Source organism: Oryctolagus cuniculus, chromosome 6, assembly GCF_051225735.1.
Source record: "Oryctolagus cuniculus isolate XC-2025 breed Fujian yellow rabbit chromosome 6, ASM5122573v1, whole genome shotgun sequence".
NCBI classification, from domain to species: Eukaryota; Metazoa; Chordata; class Mammalia; order Lagomorpha; family Leporidae; genus Oryctolagus; species Oryctolagus cuniculus.
The window spans coordinates 59,985,933-60,008,390 of NC_142872.1; the positions used below are offsets into that span (position 1 = coordinate 59,985,933).

Here is a 22,458-nt window from a genome sequence, read left to right on the forward strand (position 1 = left end):
AGCCCTGGCCTCGCAGTTGTAACCCCCACACTATACAAACCATATGAGAGGAAAAGGTTCTGGCCAGCATTTCTTCTAGAATGAAGAATACGTAGTCAAATTTAATATGAAACACTTAAAAAGATGACAAAGTGACATAGTCCAGAAAGAATGAGATCAAAACTCCAAGAGAAGGGACCAGTGCTGTGGTACAGGAGGTTAAGCCACCACCACGACACTGTCCGGCTACTCTACTTCTGATCCAGGTCCTTGCTGATGGCCTGGGAAAAAGCAGAGGAGGATGGCCTGAGTGCTTGGGCCCCTGCACTCATGTGAGAGACCCAGATGAAGCTCCTGGCTCCTGGCTTCGGCCTGGCCCTGTGCTGGCTACTGGGGCCATGTAGGCAATGAACCAGCAGATGGGAGAGCTTTCTGGGCATGTCTCCCCCTCTTTCTCTGTAACTCTTTTAAAAACAACTCCAAAGGGAATGAGCAGGGAGGGTATTGTGAAGCTCCTGTGTAGGGCACTCCAATGGTAGAATCTCATCATCATCTATCTGTCCAAATCCAAAGGGAGGCCAATGTAAACAACAGACTTGGGGTGACAGTGATGTGTCAACACAGGTTCATGGGTCCAAACAAACGCACCACCCTGCTGCAGGATGTTGGTAGTGGGGCAGGTTGTGTAGCTATGAGAATGGAAGAAAAGGGATACGGGATATGCTCTGAACATTTTTTTTAAACTGCTCTGGAAATGGAGCCTATTTTTAAAATTCAAATTCAAAGTCAACTTCATGACAGAGCAAGAGAGAGATGGGGGGAGGATGGTGAGGGAGAGGATCCAGAAACAAGTTTCAAGAAATGTAATAAAAAGACAAATTCATGTTTGCGATTCCGTAAGTATCACTTCTGATATAAATGAACATTCTAGGCTTGGGGACACTTGCCAAACATACAAATGGAAGGGAAAACAGTTCCATAAGTGTTTTCAGTTACATATAAAGGCATCGTATGGATTGTATTCAGACTATATCAAAATAAAAAGCATACTGCTAACTCATGAGATGAATCAAACAATACCACTGACCAATAATCAGCACTGTTCGTCACAGAAACTGCCTACATTTCCTGGATAGATACTAAATTATAATTTCTCATGAAATGCCGTTTGTCAAAAACACAGTGTGTGTCCCACAGAAATGCTGCCTCAGACAGCACTCATTCCTTCACTTCATAAATATCTACTCAGTTCCAGCCAGATTCCTGGGCTGGGCCTTCTTCCACTGGTGGGCTTCATAGGAGACAAGTCAGTTACCTGGTAAAGCAGTAATGAAGTCCCGCTGCAACATGGGCTTCAGGTACGAGTTAATATGTCCATGCTGGTAATGACACATTCGTGAAATCAGATGTTCCACAAATTCCACTTGATCTGATTCAGACCACTGGTCAAAATATTTAATACACAAGTCTTTTTCTTTTTGATAGTTTCCTTCCGATGGCCTCTTTCTGGAGACGATCACAGATGATGTTCCATTACTAATCTATTTTAGAAAAACAAAAACAAAAACAAATTTAGGTTGACAGGGGAAAGACATTTAATAATTTAAAATTAATTAAAAATATATTCAAGATCCATGTCCTCAACCTAGTCAATACAGTAAATACCAAAGTTGTAACTATTTCAAAAGCTACATGGCATCTTAAATCATCATTCTTTAATGCTTATTCCAAAATTAGTTGTTATTAGACAACCAGTTTTGGAGATGACCATCTTAGAAGAATTGCTCAACTTGGCAAAGTGGCAACTGATTAATTACAATGAATAGTTTGCTTCGCTTCCTCTAAATTTGAAAGTTAATACCACAAAAAGTAGTTACCCCTTACCCATGGGGAATACATTCCAAGGTCCTCAGCTGTATGCTTCAAATCACAGAAAGTTAAAAACACCATATATACTCTGCTTTTTCATATACATGTGTGCCTATTACAAAGCTTAACTTACAATTTACAAAGCTTAGTTTACTAAGGGATGTACAACAATAAGCTAAACATAGAACAACTGCAACAATACACTGCACTAAAAGTTATGTGACTATGTTCTCTCTCAAATTTCCCATCTAACATTTTGGGGCCATACTTCACCTCTGCAAACTGAAACCAAAACTGTGGATGGGTACCCAGAGGTGGGGCCTAACTGTACAACTCTGCTACTGGTTCCCTGCTGAAGCTTGAATCCGAATAACAAGAAAGCTTATTAAAACAGATTGTGGGCCCCACACCAGAAGTTCTGATTCTGTTGGTCTGGATGAGATCCCAGAATTTGCATTTCTAACAAGTTCCCAGGTGATGCTGCTGCCGCTGCCACTGTTGATGCTGGTCCAAAGACTACATGTTAGGGACAACACTTTGATAACCACTCGTCTACCTAACAGACAGGATAAGCAGTGTTTGAAAGCAATTCAATCTAAAAAACCTCATTTTACTCAACAGTTTCAATCTTCTCTACCAAAACAGTTTAGACTGTCCTTCTTTTGATTATCTTCTCAGAAAGTGACCCACAGTAAACCATGTATACCTGAAAAGTGCCTTGTGGTGGTTTATGGACAACCTAACTGCTATACTAACAATGTTTTCTCATTAAATCCACCAACATGTCCTTGCATAAGCTCAGTATATTTCTTTAACAATTCAAACTACATATGCTGCATCTAGACATTAGCACCCAAAAAACAATCCAAAACCCTAGATTCAGCCACAACTGCTACCTGGTGGTATGAGGCTCAGTAGCTTCCCTGTTTAAAAACAAAATAACCTTGATACTTCTCAAACATTTGCCGTGCCATCTGCCAGTGACTCCTCTGATAGGCTCTTTGTGTATTATGCCAAAAAGATACCATCAGAGAATTTTGAGAACTAAAGAGTTCAATTACAAATGTTCATTACTTCCATTAGGAACTTATCTCAGAAGTCTTACATAAAGAGAATCGAGAGTTTTTGTTATCAGTATGTTCCCCAAAATAAAGTAGATGGAATCCATCCCAAAGAAAAGGGTATCCTTTGTAAACAGCCAAAGAGGCCTTTGACTTTCCTTGATAAAAATCTTCTAAATGTCATGTTTGTAACAAGTTCTTAGGTTGGAACGCATTTATGTCCCACCTAATTTATCTCACCACTCAACTGTCTAGGAATGTGTTCTTCCCCTCCTAACCTGGTTGAGGAAGAACTCACTGGCACCAGGTACCACTAGGTGGCAGCACTGAACAGGGATTTTTAAATTTTGCTTATAGTAAGATTCTCTTATCTAACAGACTCAAAAATTAAGAATTCGAAAACAGAAATGAAGTGAAATTTCTTTGCTGTGAGGAATGCCTGTAGTTGATCAGGGACATCTACTCTGCTTTTAAGCATAATGATATCCACCACAATGCTGTCACAGAAAAAAAACAGAAGTAACTGCCTAATTATAGAAAAAACAGAAGTTAAGTGCCTAATTATAGGCAACTGGTTAATGCAAATTATAACACATTTACATAAAGTACTGCAATGAAGCCAATAAAAGTCTGTTTATAAGGTAAGTTTTTCTTAAAAAAAAAAAGAAAATGCTTATGAATTAATATTAAGTAATAAAAAGGCAATATTAAGGAAGAGTATTGTGATCATGATCCATGAGAAGAGCATGCCAAGTCAGAGTAAATATACATAAAAATGTCAAAAGTGCCTGATCTTGAGGAAGAAAGCTGCATGTTTCCCTTTCCTCTTTATTTTTCCTCAAATAACTTGCCAAAATAACTGCTCTCAAAAAAGCTGAAAATCAACATGGTAACAACTTTCATTTGTGTACTACTTTATAATTTACAAAGTACTTTCACATCCCATTATCTCATTTGATAGGCAAAGGAGTTATTATTTCACTTACAGAAGGGCTCCCAACCATCTAGCATCCCTAGAGTATTTATGTACCATTAACTAGTTGACTGGAAGACAGATGGAAACAAAACCCCAAGCTAAGGTGTTAAGAACCACTGCAAAATGAGAAATCAATAGTAAATGAAGAGAACCCTCTTGCAAAATAATAGACATAAAGGATGGCACAAAATTGTTTACAAGCAACGTCCAAAAAATATAGTGGCATGTACACTACTCACAGTCCACTTTCCACATTCTACACTGGAGTCACTGGCTCCAACCTCTCCCTAACATTGTTTTCCTTTGTTTCATTTCACATTAGACCAGCTAGGTGCGCTTTATTCTTGTTGACTAATCTACCTCTTTAGTTTCAAATTGAATGAACCCAGATATATTTTTTACATTATTCTTTTCACATTTATATTTCTTTTGCCATTAGTCACATCTACACAAAGGGAAAAAAAGTCACAAAGATTAATGAAAATTACAACACATTACATTCTCCCCCTAACCTTAAAAAAAAAAAAAAGGAAGAAGAAAACTGGCAAACTAAAATAAAGTCATGAGTGTGAAAAGCCAAGTTTAAAAGGAAAATGTAAACCAACAGGAAAAGACAGAGCAGGGTGGAGGTCAGGAAGAAGAGGAGAAAAAGTCATCTATCAATGTTTCCATTGGTCTGCGGCATGGTGCCATTTTGGTGACAAATGATGCCACCACAGTCCATCCTTGGCTTAGACGGTGGACAGTTATTACATTTTAGGCTACTCCCATTGAGAATCTTTGCACAACTTCAAAAAACTGGGGGTGGGGTATGGGAGGAGTTCTGAAACTAGCAAAACTGCACAAAAGGAAACAAAAAAGCCTGGCTCTTGATTTCACTGAGGACATTAGCAGAGGGAGACTTTTATCTCTGTTAGTCAATTGCTATCTTTGCTGTGCACATCATTCCTACCTGCCAAAGAGTATTTTTCTTTGGGGACTCATCTTCATTTTGATCTTCCATAACTGAAGTGTTCTAAGGGGGGAAAAACAGGTTATTTGAATTATGCCAAGTTTTGCAAATCCTAAATAATAACTACAAGATATAATTTTGAGAACCTAAACTAGAGTGGATCAACACAAACCTAAGAACTACTTGGCTGTGGCTAGCAGTGTCATTTTGGGTCAAAGGAGCCATGTTCATCTTTCATTAATCAAGATAATTAGTAGCTGGACAAAAGTATCCCCAAACTCTTCATTATGGAATTTGGGCATCTTAGAATATAGGCAAAATCGGGAGTGTGGCTGAAGCTCTACTACCTGTCTTCACTGTTATTCTTTTATTTGTAGCAAGAAAACCCAGAGATCCACCAAGTTCTCAATGATGGCATAAAACATTGACTAGAATGTCTGCTATGCAGTAATCCACCCCAACAATCAGCGAATAATTATAAGTGACAAAACCTTGGAAGCCCCCTGCCTTTCTCTTCTCCACCCTGGTAGCCTTATTTTCCTGGAATAGCTTTGCAATCTCCTCTAGCATGGTGGGTGCCCCAACCTTTTCCCTGAAGAGAGAATGCTGTTAGCCACTAACAATCTAGTTTGCCTTGGGAATGCATTAGCTTTTGATTTTTGTGTTTACTACACAAAGAGGTACTGTGTAATTATTCTTTCTGGTGACCTAGTCGCTCAATAGATGCCCATTAACTGGAGATTATACATGATTGGATTTTCCTTTTGAGGCTCCTACCTAATGGCTAAATGGAAATTTAATGAGAAGGGGAAGTGGAAGAGTTGTGTGCTGAAAAGAGTAACAACTCATTTATGGATAGGAGTCTCTCTAAAATTCATTCCCAACTCTAAAATTCTAGGAATGGGGCACAAAGTTTAAATTACAACATTTGTTTCATAGCATTATTCAAAAGGATACTACAGATCTAATTAAGTTATCAGTATTTAGAAGATCCTGTTTATTGCCTTTACGGAATAAGCCTACCCTCCCCCAATTTTCCCTATTTATTTGTCATATCCTAAAATGTTCAGACCCATAAAATATTTACCAATAATCTATCTGAATTTAGCCAATGTACGTAATAATAAAAGAATTATCATTGAACCCCAGTCTCTAATCAGAGATGCAGTACCACAAAGTAGGAAAGCCAAAAGCTTTGAAACCTAAGACAAAAGTTGCGATCCTGATTTGATCATTCATTCAATGTGTTTGTATGATCTGCAGCAAGTTATTTTACTTATGGAACAAATACAAATCGAATAGAGTGACTGAGACAACTGAAAATATCCAGCACAATGCTTGGTGCTTAATGGATATTCAAAAAAATACAGGCCGGCGCCGCGGCTCACTAGGCTAATCCTCCGCCTAGCGGCGCCGGTACACCGGGTTCTAGTCCCGGTCGGGGCGCCCGATTCTGTCCCGGTTGCCCCTCTTCCAGGCCAGCCCTCTGCTGTGGCCAGGGAGTGCAGTGGAGGATGGCCCAGGTGCTTGGGCCCTGCACCCCATGGGAGACCAGGAAAAGCACCTGGCTCCTGCCATCGGATCAGCGCAGCACGCCGGCCGTGGCGGCCATTGGAGGGTGAACCAACGGCAAAGGAAGACCTTTCTCTCTGTCTCTCTCTCTCACTGTCCACTCTGCCTGTCAAAAAAAAAAAAAAATATATATTACTGCACTCCCTGCTTTAACCTATGAGTTACCTTGTCACACTTTTCTAACTTCAGAGACTTGGACAGAATGGCTCCAGACAGTTGCCTACAAGGAAATGCATGGCTTCCTCAAAAAAAAAAAAAAAAAAAAAAAAAAAAAAAAAAAAAAAAAAAAAAAAAACTTCTAAGCCCTATAGTAGCACTAAGGTCTGGAATATAAGACAGTGGGGCTCTTAGGTGAAAAGCTAGCCATTAGCTAGAGAGGAAGGCAGTGTACTCCCTGTTCAAAACACAGCTGGAGTGAAAGCAGCAGTAACTAGTCCTGAGTGGAAAGAAGGGGGTGGAGAACATGGAAACAAAAGCAGGATTTATGGCAGACTCTCCAGGTAATTTTCCTTTTGCTGTTATCTTGAAGGAATGCAGAGATTTAATAGGTTTCCTAAGGGAATGAACAAAGTATATCATCCCTTGAATTTGGTAGTTACAAAGTCATCTTGCAATGTCCCAATGTCCTGGGTCCTAAGAATGGCAAGAAGAAGAATGGCTGAAAACATGAAAGGAGGAACAGATAAAGGAATACAAAGGAATACAGACCAAAAAGGAAAAGAAGTGAGAAATCCATCCCCATTCCCATGTCACCAGGTATCCCAGAGGAAATGCAGAAGGGATGCATATGATCTAAACCGAAACCTTTCCAAATATAAGGGTAAAGCCGCTGCCTACAACACTGACATCCCATATGGGCTCCAGTTCCATTCCCAGCTGCTCCACTTCTGATCCGGCTCCCTGCTAATGTGCCTGGGAAAGCAGCAGAAGATGGCCCAAGTGTTTGGGCCCCTGCACCCGAGGGAGATCCAGAAGAAGCTCTTGGTTCCTGGCTTCAGCCTGGCCCAACCTTAGCCGTTGCGGCCATTTGGGAAGTGAACCAGCAAATGGAAGATCTCTTTCTCCATCTTTCTCAAATAAATTAAAATAAATCTTTTTTTAAAATGAAAAAATGGAACCTGAAGTCTCCAGAGCTATGCTGATCAAAGTTGCCTTAATACTTTCTTCACTCAAGGGGGAAAACACAAACACATCAGAAGACCCTACAGTCTACACAAGAAACAACTCTCTGTAATGAAATTTAATTCTTCTTTTCTTTTGTTCCCAGAGAAATGGTGTTTACCTACAAAGCTGAGATAGGAAAAACTTCTCTGAAGAAAGCAGCAACTGTTCTCATAAGGGTTTCAATGACCCCACAAAATAATAGGTATGCCCTATTTTACAAGCAGCGGGAGTTGTGGTGAGAAATATGCAACTGGCTTGGGATTGTGAAGCAAATAAGGGCCAGGATTCAAAGTTAGACTCTTTACAGCATTGCCTCCTTCATGGCATTTTTTCTACCATCACAAAGGAAAACATAGGCACAAGTGGGTGCTGTCTTTATAAACAGCACTCCTAGCATTAATACAAATAGTGTACTAAGGTTTGGTTAGTTCAAATAGTCAAACTTCCATTGCCCTGAGTCAGATTTGGAGATTTTATAATGCTGATAAGAAATCTGTCTAATGAAAGAGTATAGGAAGAATAGTCAAATCTGACACTGTTGCCCATTATGGAAAACAGTATGGAGGTTCCTCAAAAACTAGAACTGGAGCAGCAATATAATCAAGCAATCCCACTACTTAGGTATATATCCGAAAGGACTGAAATCCCTGTGTCAAAGAGACATTTGCATCCACGTGCTTAATGCAGAACTACTCACAACAGCCAAGTATGGAATCAAACTAGGTATCCACTGATGGCTGAGTGGAGAAAGAAAATGTGCTATACATATATTCACACAACGGAATACAATTCAGCCATAAAAAAGAAATTTTGTCATGTTTGCAGCAATATTGATGGAGCTGGATGACATTATTTTTAGCAAAATAAGACAAGCACAGAAGGAGAAATACTGCATATTCTCATTTATAAAAAGCTAAACTAAAAATTTCATCTAGGAGCCGGCACTGTGGTAAAGAGGGTAAAATCTGCCACCAGTAGCTCCGTTTCCAATCCAGCTTCCTGCTAATAGCCTGGGAAAGCAGTGGAAGATTGCCCAAGTGCCTGGCCCTGCCAGGAGACCCAAGAAACCTAGAAGAAGCTCCTGGCTTTGGCCTGGCCCAGCCCTACCCATTACAGCCATTCGGGGAGTGAACCAGTGAGTGGAAGGTCGGTCTCTCTCTCTCTCTTTCTCTGTCTCCCTTTCTCTCCCTGCAACTATGCGTTTCAAATAAAAAATAAATAAATCTTTTCTGTAAAGTTCATCTAGAAGTAGAGAGTAGAAGAATGTCAGTTACCAGAAGCTAGGAAGGGGAGGTGGAAGGGATAGAAAAAAGATGGTGAACAGGTACAGGGGTCCACGTGGATAGGAGGATAACTTCTAAAGTTCTACAACGTAGCAGGGTAACTACAGCTCACAACAATTAAACGGATTATTTCAAAATAGCCTAGTAGAGAGAATTTTGAATGTTCTCAACACAAGAAATGATCATGGCTGGAGGTGACAGATGCGCCAGTGCCCCTGATCTGATTGCTGCAGTTTGTGCGTATGCATTGAGATGTCACTGTACCCCAGAAATACATGTGATTGCAGTGTGTCAACTACAACAAAAATGTATTTCTTGAGAATTCAATATTTTTGTTTAAAAATTTAATTGAGGGCTGGCGCCGCAGCTCACTAGGCTAATCATCCGCCTACGGCACTGGTACCCTGGGTTCTAGTTCTGGTTGGGGCGCCAGATTCTGTCCCGGATGCTCCTCTTCCAGTCCAGCTCTCTGCTGTAGCCCGGGAAGGCAGTGGAGGATGGCCCAAGTGCTTGGGCCCCTGCACCCCATGGGAGACCAGGAGGAAGCACCTGGCTCCTGGCTTCAGATCAGCCCAGTGTGCCGGCCACAGTGCGCCAGCCGTAGCGGCCATTTGGGGGGTGAACCAACGGAAGGAAGACCTTTCTCTCTGTTTCTCTCTCTAACTCTGCCTGTCAAAAAAAAAAAAAAATTTAATTGAAAATACACGTATTGTTGCCTTAGAATACAATGAACAGAAAAATTCCTGGCTGGTGCCACGGCTCAATAGGCTAATCCTCCAACTGCGGCGCCAGCACACCGGGTTCTAGTCCCAGTCGGGGTGCCGGATTCTGTCCTGGTGGCTCCTCTTCCAGTCCAGCTCTCTGCTGTGGCCCGGGAAGGCAGTGGAGGATGGCCCAAGTGCTTGGGCCCTGCACCCGCATGGGAGACCAGGATAAGCACCTGGCTCCTGGCTTCGGATCAGCATGGTACGCCAGCCGCATTGGCCACTGGGGGGGTGAACCAACGGAAAAGGAAGACCTTTCTCTGTCTCTCTGTCTCTCTCTCTCTCACTGTCCACTCTGCCTGTCCAAAAAAAAAAAAAAAATTCCTCACATAGCAAACAAAAGCATTCTAGGCAGCCCAGGTGTGAAGTACAGTCCTTAAACTGAACTTTATTTAAAACCAAGCAAAACTTGGTAAAGTTTACTCATTGCACCATCACGCAAACACACATACACACACACAGTCTCCCAATATTGTGAGTTGAAAGTTCGTCAAGAAAAAGTAAATTACTCATCAGCTGGATAATTCAGCAGCCATGCTGCATCTGCTGTGAAACCTCACTACCCCAGAGAATTGCTTTCTCCTCTGCAGCACCTCACCACTCCTACAGTGCCTTGTGCATTCTGCCTTCTCACTGCTATACCAGTCAACGAAAGTGGCAGGCTGTTCCCAGTGACCCAGGCGCCATTCACCTTTAGCTTGGAGTACAGGCACAGTAATGCTGTATCTTTGCCAGTAGGTGCCACCAACTAACACAAAATAGTTTCCACTTGGAAAATTCTCAATTTTGAGTTATGTAAGAAGGATGCTACTTTAAAAGTGCTGCATATTCTGTGTGAACTAAGAGGGTAGGAGTCACACAGCTAGTACATGACAGAGAGGACTCAGGTCTGAGTCTGTTCTACCCAGAAGCCTCTCTGTATTTTCTATACAGAAAAAGTGAGTTTCAGGTGTTTTCCACCTGATTGGCAGAAATTGCTGAGTGCCACAACTGCTGGTTTTAACTCATGAAATCAATTTAATGGGTTGCTACTGGAATTTTTAAAATAAAACCAACCCAATCACAGGAATTCCCCTATGCACAAGGTTAAGTATAGTAACAAATTCACATTAAAAAAAAAAGCTGAAAGAAATGAGCAAAAACCAGGAAAATTTGAATCAAAAGGAAAGCAAGGGGCCAGCACTGTGGCGTGGCAGGTAAACCTGCTGCCTGCGAAGCTGTCATCCCATATGGGTGCCAGTTCCAGGCTGGACTGCTCCACTTCTGAGCCAGCTCCCTGCTAACAGCCTGGAAAAAGCAGCAGAAGATGCCCAGGTGCTTGGGCCCCTGCCATGCAGGTGGGAAACCTGGAAAAAGGTCCTAGCTCCTGGCTTTGGCCTGGCCCAGTGTTGGCCATTGTGGCCATCTGTGGAGTGAACCAGTGGATAGAAGATTTTCTCTCTCTCTCTCTCTCTCTCTCTCTCTCTCTCCCCCCTCTCTCTTTCTCTCTCCCTCCCTCCCTCTCTCTTCATAACTCTTTCAAAAAAATAATTTTTAAAAAAAAAAAAAAGGAAAGCAAAGATCATTACTGAAAGAAAAGCAAAATTCAAGCCAAATCACTGGATAACAAAGAATTTTTTAAAATCTCTTTAAAATTGGAATTTATGAAGACCATAAAATGTGCATTTATATAGTGAATAAAACCCCACAAAGTACATCAAGTAAAATATTCAAAGTACTTTTTAAATAATTTTCTTTTTTTTTAAGATATATTTATTGGGGCTGGCACTGTGGCATAGCGGGTAAAGCCGCTGCCTGCAGTGCCAGCATCCCACATGGGCGTCAGTTTGAGTCCCGGCTGCCCTGCACCCATATGGGAGACCCAGAAGAAGCTCCTGGTTCTTGGCTTCAAATCAGGGCAGCTCCAGCCATTGTTGGCAGTTGGGGAGTGGACCAGTGGATGGAAGACCTCTCCTTCTCTCTGCCTCTCCTTCTCTCTGTGTAACTCTAACTTTCAAATAAATAAATATATCTTAAAAAAAAAACATATTTATTTATTTGAAAGTCTGAGTTACAGAGAAAGAGAGAAAGACACAGAGAGATCTTCCATCCACTGGTTCACTCCCCAAATAGCAGCAATGGTTCGGGGTTGGGCCAGGCTGAAACCAGGAGCCAGGAGCTTTATCCGGTCTCCCACGTGGGTGGCAGAGACCCAAACAGGTGGGCTGTCTTCCTCTGTTTTTCCCAAGCCATTAACAGGAAGCTGTATCGGAAGTAGAGCAACAGGAACTTGAACCAGTGCTCATACGGGAAGCCTGCGTCACAGGCAGCAGCCTAAACTGCTATGCCACAATGCCAGCCCTTTTAAATAAGTTTCTATCTTTGATGCAAAGTAGGCCAGGAAGAAAGAAAGGACAAAGGAAGGAAGGAAGGAAGGCAGGCAGGAAGGGAGGGAGGGAGGGAGGGAGGGAGGAAGGGAAGGGGTAAAGCTTAATTTATTAGGTTTATCACAAACTTTTTGTCTGATTAAAAAAACTATACAGTGGGGCCGGCACTGTGGCGCAGCAGGTTAAAGCCCTGGCCTGAAGCACTGGCATCCCATATGGGCACCAGTTCTAGTCCCGGCTGCTCTTCTTCTGATCCAGCTCTTCTTCTGATCCAGCTCTCTGCTATGGCCTGGGATAGCAGTGGAGGATGGTCCAAGTCTTTGGGCCCCTGCACCCACAAGGGAGAAGCTCCTGGCACCTGGCTTCAGATCGGCACAGCTCCAGCTGTTGCAGCCATCTGGGGAGTGAACCAGCGGATGGAAGACCTCTCTGTCTCTACCTCTCTCTGTGACTCCGTCTTTCAAATAAATAAATCTTTAAAAAAAAAAAAACTATATAGTATCCCCAATTTTCCCATGCACAGTTTCCATTTTTCATGGCTTCAGCCACCCATGGAAATCAGGGCCCAAAGATAACTGACATTTGTCTTAACGCCTACGAGAGAAACTACTTCACATTACTTAGTATGAACTATTGTTGTTGTTCTATTTTATTATTAGTTATTGTTGCTAATCTCTTACCTTTCCTAGTTAATAAATTAAACTTTATTGTAGGTACGAACATACAGGAGAATATAGAATTTGGCCCTGTCTGTAGTCTGAGGCATCCAATGGGGATGTTAGAACCACATACCCCACAGATTTCTTTTCAATATTCCATGTTGTCACACAACAAATCTCAAATACAATTAGAAATCAGAAAAAGATTATTATATGTTTAAGACTAGGCTAAGGCCGGCGCCGCGGCTCACTAGGCTAATCCTCCGCCTGTGGCACCGGCACACCAGGTTCTAGTCCCGGTCAGGGCGCCAGATTCTGTCCTGGTTGCTCCCCTTCCAGGGCAGCTCTCTGCTGTGGCCCAGGAGTGCAGTGAAGGATGGCCCAAGTGCTTGGGCCTTGCACCTGCATGGGAGACCAGGAGAAGCACCTGGCTCTTGGCTTTGGATCAGCGCGGTGCGCCGGCCACAGCGGCCATTGGAGGGTGAACCAACGGCAAAAGGAAGACCTTTCTCTCTGTCTCTCTCTCTCACTGCCCACTCTGCCTGTCAAAAAATAAAAATAAATAAATAAATAAAAGAAGACTAGGCTAAGCAGAAAAATCTAAATCTAATCTCCCAACTACTACTTGATGTAAATTCCAGAGATAAATACAGAGGACAATGTTGGCAAGGCAAACCAGACACCTTTTTGTTGTTTTTTAACTCTACCGAGGCCCCTAAAACCTAAATCTTACCAACACATTGCTTGAAAACTAGATCATGAGGAAGCTACAAGCATTTTTGCCCCATTTTATTTGAGAAGCAGAGAGAGACATCCCTGTGCTGGCTTATGCTCCAAACACCTGCAACAGCCAAGGTTGTATCAGGCTGAAGTCAGGAGCCTGGCACTCCATCTAGGTCTCCCACCTAGGTGGCAGCAACTCAAGCACTTAAGCCATCACCTGCTGCCTTCTAGGGTTAGTGGGCATTAGCAGGAAGTTGGACTGGGAATAGAGTAGCCTAGACTCAAACCCAGGCACTCCAATATACGAAGCAGACACCCACACAACTTAACTGTGTGCCAAATGCCCACCCCAAAAGCATTCATTTTGAAAGGAGACCAGCTGGTATACAGCAATAGTCTCCATCTCCCATATGAATCTAGCAACTCAGGTCGGTCACGTATGCACACACGCTGAGCCTGGCCACCACTAAACATACCTCCACTGGAAACCTCCTTTCTCAAAACAGATGTTAAAATATAGAGACATAGTGGGTGTTTTCTTTCTACTACCAAGATATATATTCTTAATAAATTTAAATCCATTGGGAATCTGGTTGAAATTGCCATTCAGGGGTGAGCATCTGGCACAGTGGTTAAGACACTACTTGGATTGCCAGCACGCCTGGGTTTGAGTCCCAGCTTCCACTCCTGATTCCAGCTTCCTGTTAAAGTGTACTCTGGGAAGCCCCAGGTGATGGCTCAAGTAGTTGTGTCCCTGTCACAAAGGTTGGAGACCTGGACTGAGTTCCTGGCTCCTGTGTTCAGCTACCCCGCCCTGCCTGTGGCAGGCATTCTGGGGAGTGAATCAGAGGGTGGGAGATTTCTCTTTCTCTGTATCTTTCTGCCTTTTGAAAAATAATCTCTAAAGAAATTGCTATTTATTTGATTTTTATAAGTTTTCTTCTAATTAAACTATAGTTCAACTCGAATTTCAAACAAGTATTTTGTAGTTACTGACATTATAAAAGAGATGATACTAAAAACAGCTGAAGGAATGAAAGTAGAGTTGTTTTCCTTTCATCACCACCAATTATATTTTAAAAGAGAGGACCATCTTTATTCTTTGAAATTAACATTTTTCTTAAAAGCTACAATAATTACAGCAGTATGGCCCTGTTTTAAAAATAATCAGTGAGGCCAGTGCTGTGGCTTAACAAGTAAAGCTGCCACCTGCGGTGCTGGCATCCCATATGTCCCGGCTGCTCCACTTCCCATCCACCTCCCTGCTGATGCACCTGGGGAAGCAGCAGAGGACAGCCCAAGTGCTTGGGCCCTGGCACCCACATGGGAGACCTGGATGAAGCTCCTAGCTCCTGGCTTCAGATCAGCCCAGCTCCACCCATTTCAGCCACTTGGGAAGTGAACCAGCGGATGGAAGATCTCTCTCTCTCTCTCTCACCAGCCTTTCAAATAAATAAATCTTTTTTAAAAAATCAATGAAACAGAATACAAAGATCAGAAACACTGATTTACACTTAAGACTCTGAGAATGACAAAATTAGAACTTCAAATTGGTGGGCAAAGGGTAAAAATTCAATAGAGCAAGTAAAACTAACAAGTTACATGGTAACATCATATACCAAAATATACTATGATTTGATTCTTTTGAATCAAATGTGGGAAAAAAACATAGAACTACTAAAAGCACAAACATACAAAAACTTAAAGTTCATTTATTTACTTGAAAGGCAGAATTAGACACACACACACACAGAGAGAGAGAGAGAGAGAAAGAATCTTCCATCCATTGATTCACTCCCCAAAACGCCAGACTGGGACTTAGCCAGGCCAAAACCAGGAATCCAGAGTTCCATCTGGGTCTCCCATGTGGTTTCAGAGGCCCAAGTACTTCAGCCATCTTCCCGCTGCTTTCTTAGGCACATTAGCAGGGAGCTGGATCAGAAGCAGAGCAGCCACAACTCAAACAAGTGCTCAAATGGGATGCTGCTGTTGTAGGCAGAAGCTTAACCCATTGTGCCACAATGCCAACCCCCCCAAAAATTTTTTTCTCAAATAGAAGACTTGCTAAGCATAACACCAAGCATGGAAATAATTCAGAGCTGACTACATAAAAAATTTTAAGCTCCTGAAGTTTCAAAATTAGCAAGTTTTGAAGATAAATACTTTGGTGAAAATATTGCAACATATAACAAATAATTATAAAGATATCTTGTAAGTTAGGAAACCAAAATTAATACTTTAATAGGCAAATAAGCAAAAAATACAGGCCTATTTTTAAGAATGACCACAAAATACTAATAACACTAAAAAATGCAATTTTTAAATTATCAGATTAGTAGCTTTTATGGCCCAAGTGCTTGCGCCCCTGCATCCATGTGGGAACCTGGATGAAGTTCCAAGCTCTTGGCTTCGGCTGCCCAGCCCCATTCATTGTGGCCATGTGGGGAGTGAACCAGCAGATGAAGATCTCTTTGTCTCTCCTTTTCTCTGTTAACTCTGCCTTTCAAAATAAATAAAATACATCTTTTTAAAAAAATTAGCGGGTTTTATTTTCTGTATAGGAATTAGGCTCTTTAGTAGGATTATAAATTATTACCTCTCAGAGAATATTTATTAACACATACCTTTAAAGAGTACTACATAATATTGGACACAACTAAGTGATGGCAATTTTTCCCAAGGAATTTTAGACCCACACAGAATTATTACTACAACAATTTATAACATGGAAAAATAGGAAACAATACAAATGTCTAACAAGAGAGTGACCTCTTAAAACATGGTATGGAGAGCATATGGTGCAGTTGTTAGGTTGCTGCTTGAAACACCAAGGTCCCACAATGGAGGGCTGGTTCCAGTCCCAAATCCTTGCTTCCGACTAGGTTTCCTGCTAATGTGTGCCCTGGGAAGGCAGCAGATGATGGCTCAAGTAGTTGGGTCTCTGCCACCCACATGGGAGACCTGAATGGAGTCTGGCCTAGCCCTGGCTATTGCAGGTCTTTGAGCAGTAAACCAGTGATGGAAGCTCGCTGTCCTTCCGCCTTTCAAATAAAATGAAAATCTTAATATATGGTACACTGAGCACAGGTGTTTGAGGTAGTGAAACTACTCTTTGCTACTACAATAAAGGACTCATGTCATTACATCTGTCCACATCCACACAATGTCCAATGCCAAGAGTAAACCTCAACGTAAAATAAACTACAGGCTGTGAGTGAATAACATGTCACCATAGGTTCAAATTTAACAAACACACCAGTCTGCTGGGGCTCACTGACAATGAGAACCACATGTAGGGGGGACAGAGGCTTTTTAGGGGGGCATTGCCATATCTTCTTCCCAGTTCTGCAATGAACCTAAAACTGTTCTTTTTTTAAAAAAAAAGTATGGTATACTTGAGAGATTTTTAGCTTTAAAAAAATTTATTCAAGTACAGTAAACAGCAAATCTCTCAAGCGTAACTAGTACTAAGATCAATAGAAAGAACATTTCTAGGGCCCTAAATTCCTCCCTGTTAACTACTTCCCAGGCATAACTCCTCAAAGATAACCACTATTTTCGAAGTATCACCACAGATTCACTTTGCATGGCTATGTTTGAAGCAGTGGTAAGTACACTTCTCACCAGATCTCCCTCCTAGCAGATTTCAAGCGTACAACACAGCACTGTTATCTATAGGCACTATCTTGTGTAACACATCTCCAGAACTGACTCATCCCAGATAACTGACATTTTCTAACTGTAGACTAGCAACTTCCCACCACCCTCCTCCTCCCAGCCTCTGGCAACCACCACTGTGCTTGCTGCATCTGCGAGTCTCCCTACTGTAGATACCTGTGCATTTGAGCAGTATCACACAGCATGTCTCCTGTGCCTGGCTTATTTCACTTTGCAGCATGCCCTCAAGGATCATCCACGCTGTCTCACCTTGCAGGACTTCCTTCTATCTAAAGGCTGAAAACGATTTCAGGTCCTTTGGCGCACATGTGTAAGCAATTCTAGCAGGTCTACCCAGGGGCGGATTTGTAAGGGCACGGAGCAGATACAGCCACCTTTCCAAGGTAATTTTCCCCAGGCATCACTCCTACCAACAGTGTAAGCAACACTGTCAGGTGCTCCTCACCAGGAGCACCTGTGAATTCTGATTTGGTCTTTGCTTTGTTTTAAATCTACCATTTTGCTGTGAGTATATTAGTATATCTAATTTTTTTTTTTGACAGGCAGAGTTAGACAGTGAGAGACAGAGAGAAAGGTCTTCCTTCCGTTGGTTCACTCCCCAAATGGCCGCCATGCCAGGAGCCAGGTGCTTCCTCCTGGTCTCCCATGCGGGTGCAGGGCCCAAGCACTTGGACCATCCTCCACTGCACTCCCAGGCCACAGCAGAGAGCTGGACTGGAAGAGGACAACAGGGACAGAATTCGGCACCCCAACCGGGACCAGAACCCGGGGTGCCGGCGCCGCAAGCGGAGGATTAGCCAAGTGAGCTGCAGCGTCCCCCGTATATCTAATTTTAATATGCATTTTCCTGAGAGATAATGGTGTTGAACACCTTTTTATAAATTAATTAGCCATTAAGAGCCATCAAAGCTCTTAACCAATCTTTAATTAGATTTTTTTCTTAATGATTTCTAGAAATTCTTCATATATGAGACTGGAGTCCATTTTAAAATATTTTTATTACAAAGGTTTTCTTCTAAAATGTAGCTTCTTCTTCATTCTCTTAATGGTGTCTTTATACACAAAAGGGATTCATTTTAATGAAATTTTAATTTACTAAATGTTTTATTATTTGTGGTATCTGTGCCTTGCTCAAAAATCCTTTCTTTGGGCCGCTGTTGTGGTGTAGCAGATAAAACTGCCCCCTGTAATGCCAGTGTACCATATGGATGAGTCCCCGCTGCTCCACTTCCAATCCAGCTCCCAGCAAATGGCCTGGGAAAAGCAGCAGAAGGTGGCTCAAGTGTTTGGGTCCCTGCACACCCATGTGGGAGAGCTGGAAGAAGCTCCTGGCTTCTGGCTTCAGCCTGGCCCAGTGCTGCCCATTGCAGCTATCTGGGGAATAAACCAGCCCATCCATCTCTCTCTCTCTCTCTCTCTCTCTCTCTCTCTCTCTCAATTCTAATTCTGACTTTCAAATAAATACATCTTAAAAAACAAATTCTTTCTTCTACTAACATCACAGAGACTCCAATGTACATAGTCTAGAAGTCTTGTTTTACCTTATACATTCCCATCTAAAATAAACTTACACTAATTTTTTGTAAAGTAGGAGTCAAAATTCTTATTTTTATATTTTAAGGCCATATTTTTTTTCCAAATTGGAGGTTGCAATCCATTATGGGTTACAATATCAACTTAAGGGGAAAAATCAGCATTAAAAAAAAAAAACTGAAATAACAAAAGAACAGAAGACACAGTATTTCCCCCATTGAGTTGTAAATTTTGTTCAGATTTTCACATCTCTGAAAGAGATGCTTCTTACAATCGATATCATACAATAAAAAAAATCTCAGTGCTTTTGAGTGAATACCTAGCTATAAATATGTATAAGCATATATACATACATAAAAATTAAATTACATACTCATAAATACATATACTTATGCATACTAAGTCTAAATGTAAATTTTATTTCTTGTGAAAGCACTTGAAAACCCCTAGTTACAATAAATATTAGAGTACAATGAAGCCCATAGTATAAAAGTTGCTACATTTTCAGTTTTCTTCTAATTCTTCTAATTCTACCAAAAGAGATTTTCACATCTCTTTAACACCTGAAACTGTCAATTTCTAACAAAAGCAGTTGGACTCCTGTTCAGTTTTCTATGAAAAAAAATAATTCATATGAATCTTATTTATATGGTATTTATTTTTACAGTAACCTATGCCATTAAGTGCCCATGATTTTCTAGTAATGAGGTGATATACAGTTCCATTTCTGATTTATTTTAAAAAACAGATTTTTGGGGGCTAGCGCTGTGGCACAGTAGGTTAAGCCTCTGCCTGTGGCGCCAGCATCCCACATAAGTGTCAGTTGGAGTCCCAGCTGCTCCACTTCCAATACAGCTCCATGCTAATGGCCTGCGAAAGCAGTGGAGGATGGCCTAAGTGCTTGGGTCCTGGCACCCACATGGAAGACCTGGAAGAAGCTCCTGGCTTCTGGCTTCGGATCGGCCCAGCTCTGGCCATTGCAGTCATTTGGGGAGTGAACCAGCAGATGGAAGACCTCTCTGTATTTTCCTCTCTCTGTCTGCAACTTGGCCTCTCAGATAAATGAATAAATCTTAAAAAAAAAAAAAAAAAAATTTTTTTAAATGTGTGAAATAGGCAAAAGAACAAAATATAAAAACTGTGAGGACTGCATCTACCTGCCTTAGAACAGTGATGTGGAAAAATTTCTATATGATATTTTAAGCATGGAAATATGTTCAAGTATGTCTTTATGATTTTGTCTTTACAAACAAAATTTAAATATTTATTTATTTAGAAAACAATTGCATGTTGAAATGCTTACAACACTGTTTCTGCAGCTTCTTTTCTCTTGCTGCACTGTGCCTCTGTCTACATGCATAAAACTGAGAGGGAAACAGAGTAAGAAAACTTAAAAGAAAAATCTGGCGCACAAGAAGCACTCCTTTGGCAAAATTTTACCTCCAGAGGCTGGCGCTGTGGCATGGTAAGCTAAGCCTCCATCTTGTAGTGTCAACATCCCATGTGGGCACAGGTTCAAGTCCTGGCTGCTCCTCTTCTGACCCAGCTCTCTGCTCATAGCCTGGGAAAGCAGTGTAAGATGGCCCAAGTGCTTGGGCCCCTGCACTTGCACGGAAGACCCAGAAGAAGCTCCAGGCTCCTTGCTTCAGATGGGCCCAACTCCAGCTGTTGCAGCCATTTGGAGAGTGAACCAGCAGATGAAAGATCTCTCTCTGCCTCACCCTATTCCTTTTGTTTCTCCTTATTCCTTTCCCATATTTTCCAAAGTGTCTACAATGAGGAAGGATTCAAAACATAGAAGAAAGAAAAACATGCAATACCATTTCAAGTAGTAAGACACAAAATCTACTTTCAGATAGCAGTCACCCTTATCTTCCCTGAAGTATCAAGTCACCTGATAAAAGAAGAAAACCTCATTAATTATTTGAATGTTTAAAAAGTTCCAAAGAAAGATAGATCTGAGTCCACTGGAATCTCCTGGGAGAAAGCAGACAAGGGCAGAACATGCCCTTCCATGCACCCTATTGCTTCCTACCTGGAAGACAGTTTTAAAAGCAAAACTTCACAAAACTTTTTATATTAAAGAAATCATGAAAAAAAAAAAAGGTAGTTTAGAAGTAGTGGCAAAAGTAATAGCTAAAGAACGCTTAATCCTGACGAATGGCACTAGAGAGCCAGTCTGTGGAAGTGTAACCAAGGGGCCTTTGAAGCCAGGCCTACAACTACAAACCAGGTGACTCTGGGTAAGCAGGAACACTCTCTTAGGTTCAGTTCCCTCTTTGTATAAAAGAGGGATAATACTGGCTAACCTCAGGAATAGAATAATATATGAAAAGCACATACAACACAACATAGCTCTGAAGGGGAAAAATAAAACTGGAAAAACACTTTCACTTTTTTTGCTTCTACTATAAATCACTTAAAAAGGGAAAAGAAAGCATCTATTAAGGATGTCAGCCAAAACTAGAGAAACACCATACCACAACACAATCATTTCTTCTATTATGCTTGAGTATTACCTGGTAGACTCATTACAGATGCAGGCATACAGCCTAAAGAAATTATAAAGCAATGCTTTACATTTCTAATTCTACTAATAACTACTTACTGAGTACTGGTAGATTATATCATTCAATGAAAATTGGGAAAAGAAAACTAAACACATAAAAGCTACACTTAAAGAGTAAGAGGCGATGAAATCAACACAACACAAACCAAGCTCCCAGCAGGTTTTTCCCCATTATAAAAACAGAGTTGGTTTTAAAAATCAAATAGAAATATGGGGCAGTTAGCCTTGTCCTTTGGACTTAGCCATTAAGATGTCCATGTCCCACATCAGAGTACCTGGGGGTTCAATTCCTGGCTCTAGTAACCAGCAAATGTACACCCTGGGAGGTACTGGTGATGGCTCAGGTAACTAGGTTCTTGCCACCCACCTGGGAAACCTGAATTGAGTTTCTGGCTCCTAGCTCTGCCCTGGATTAGCCACAGTCATTGCAGGTATTTAGGGGGTGAACCAGAAGATGAAAGTACTATGTGTTTGTGTGTGTGTGTGTGTGTGTGTGTGGATTCACAAGTAATAGAGAAAGAGAGAGAACATAATGGGCCAAGAAGAGCCAAGGTAGTCTGGAAGAACTAAGCTAGAGATTTACACTATGAGATCTCAAGATGATTACACAGCTACAGTAACTAAAACTGTGTCACAGAGCATAACAGTAGCTAAACAGTGCAATGGAAGAGAACAGCAACCGAGTCACACATGGAAGTTCATCTGATACTTCAATGTAATGAGAAAAGAATGGTCTGTCTAATAGAAGACCATACCAACTGGATATTATTCAAATATTCTGAAACACACACACATATACATACAAATTCATTCTAGATAGAGTGCAGATCTAAATGTAAAAGGTGAAAACAATAAAGCTGTTAAAAGAAACCATAAAACATCTTCACAACACTGAACTAGGCAATGTTTCCTTAAACTGCACACAACTGCTAAAGAAAAATGTGTAAACAGAATTACAATAGGATAATTAATGTTTACTGAAAGTGTAATTAAGAAATCAAAAGGGCAAGTCATACTTTCAAGGGGATATGAAGTTCTAAAACTGATTTATGATGATAGCACATTTTTGACACATAAAATGAACTAATTTTATGATATGTAAAATATACTTCAATGTTGTAAAAAATAAATTTAAAAGAGAAAAGGTAACCCAGAGAATGAAAATTAATCCAGAAGTTTTTTTGACACATCTCACTTCAAGTCAAGGAAAATTCACAAACATACACATCTGGGGGTTTCAAAAAGTTCATAGAAATACAATCAAAAGCTAATGTACAAGGATGGGCATTTAGCACAGCAGCTGGGACACT

The 22,458-nt window shown here is 41.2% G+C and overlaps 1 protein-coding gene across 10 annotated transcripts in view; it reads right to left on the reverse strand.

Annotated features, from left to right (window-relative positions):
- Positions 1–22,458, reverse strand: part of FBXW11 (F-box and WD repeat domain containing 11) — a 135,560-nt gene that overhangs the window by 40,987 nt on the left and 72,115 nt on the right. For 5 of the 10 annotated variants that reach the window (XM_002710378.6, XM_008255388.5, XM_008255389.5 and 2 more), the window contains 2 exons: positions 4,838–4,900; positions 1,295–1,520 (listed from right to left, as the gene is read on the reverse strand). In XM_002710378.6, the coding sequence (XP_002710424.1) occupies positions 1,295–1,520; positions 4,838–4,900 (289 nt within the window). Of the gene's footprint in view, positions 1–1,294; positions 1,521–4,837; positions 4,901–20,399; positions 20,474–22,458 lie in introns of all 10 variants that reach the window. The other 5 variants (XM_051843606.3, XM_051843607.3, XM_089336210.1 and 2 more) reach the window with 2 other exon arrangements.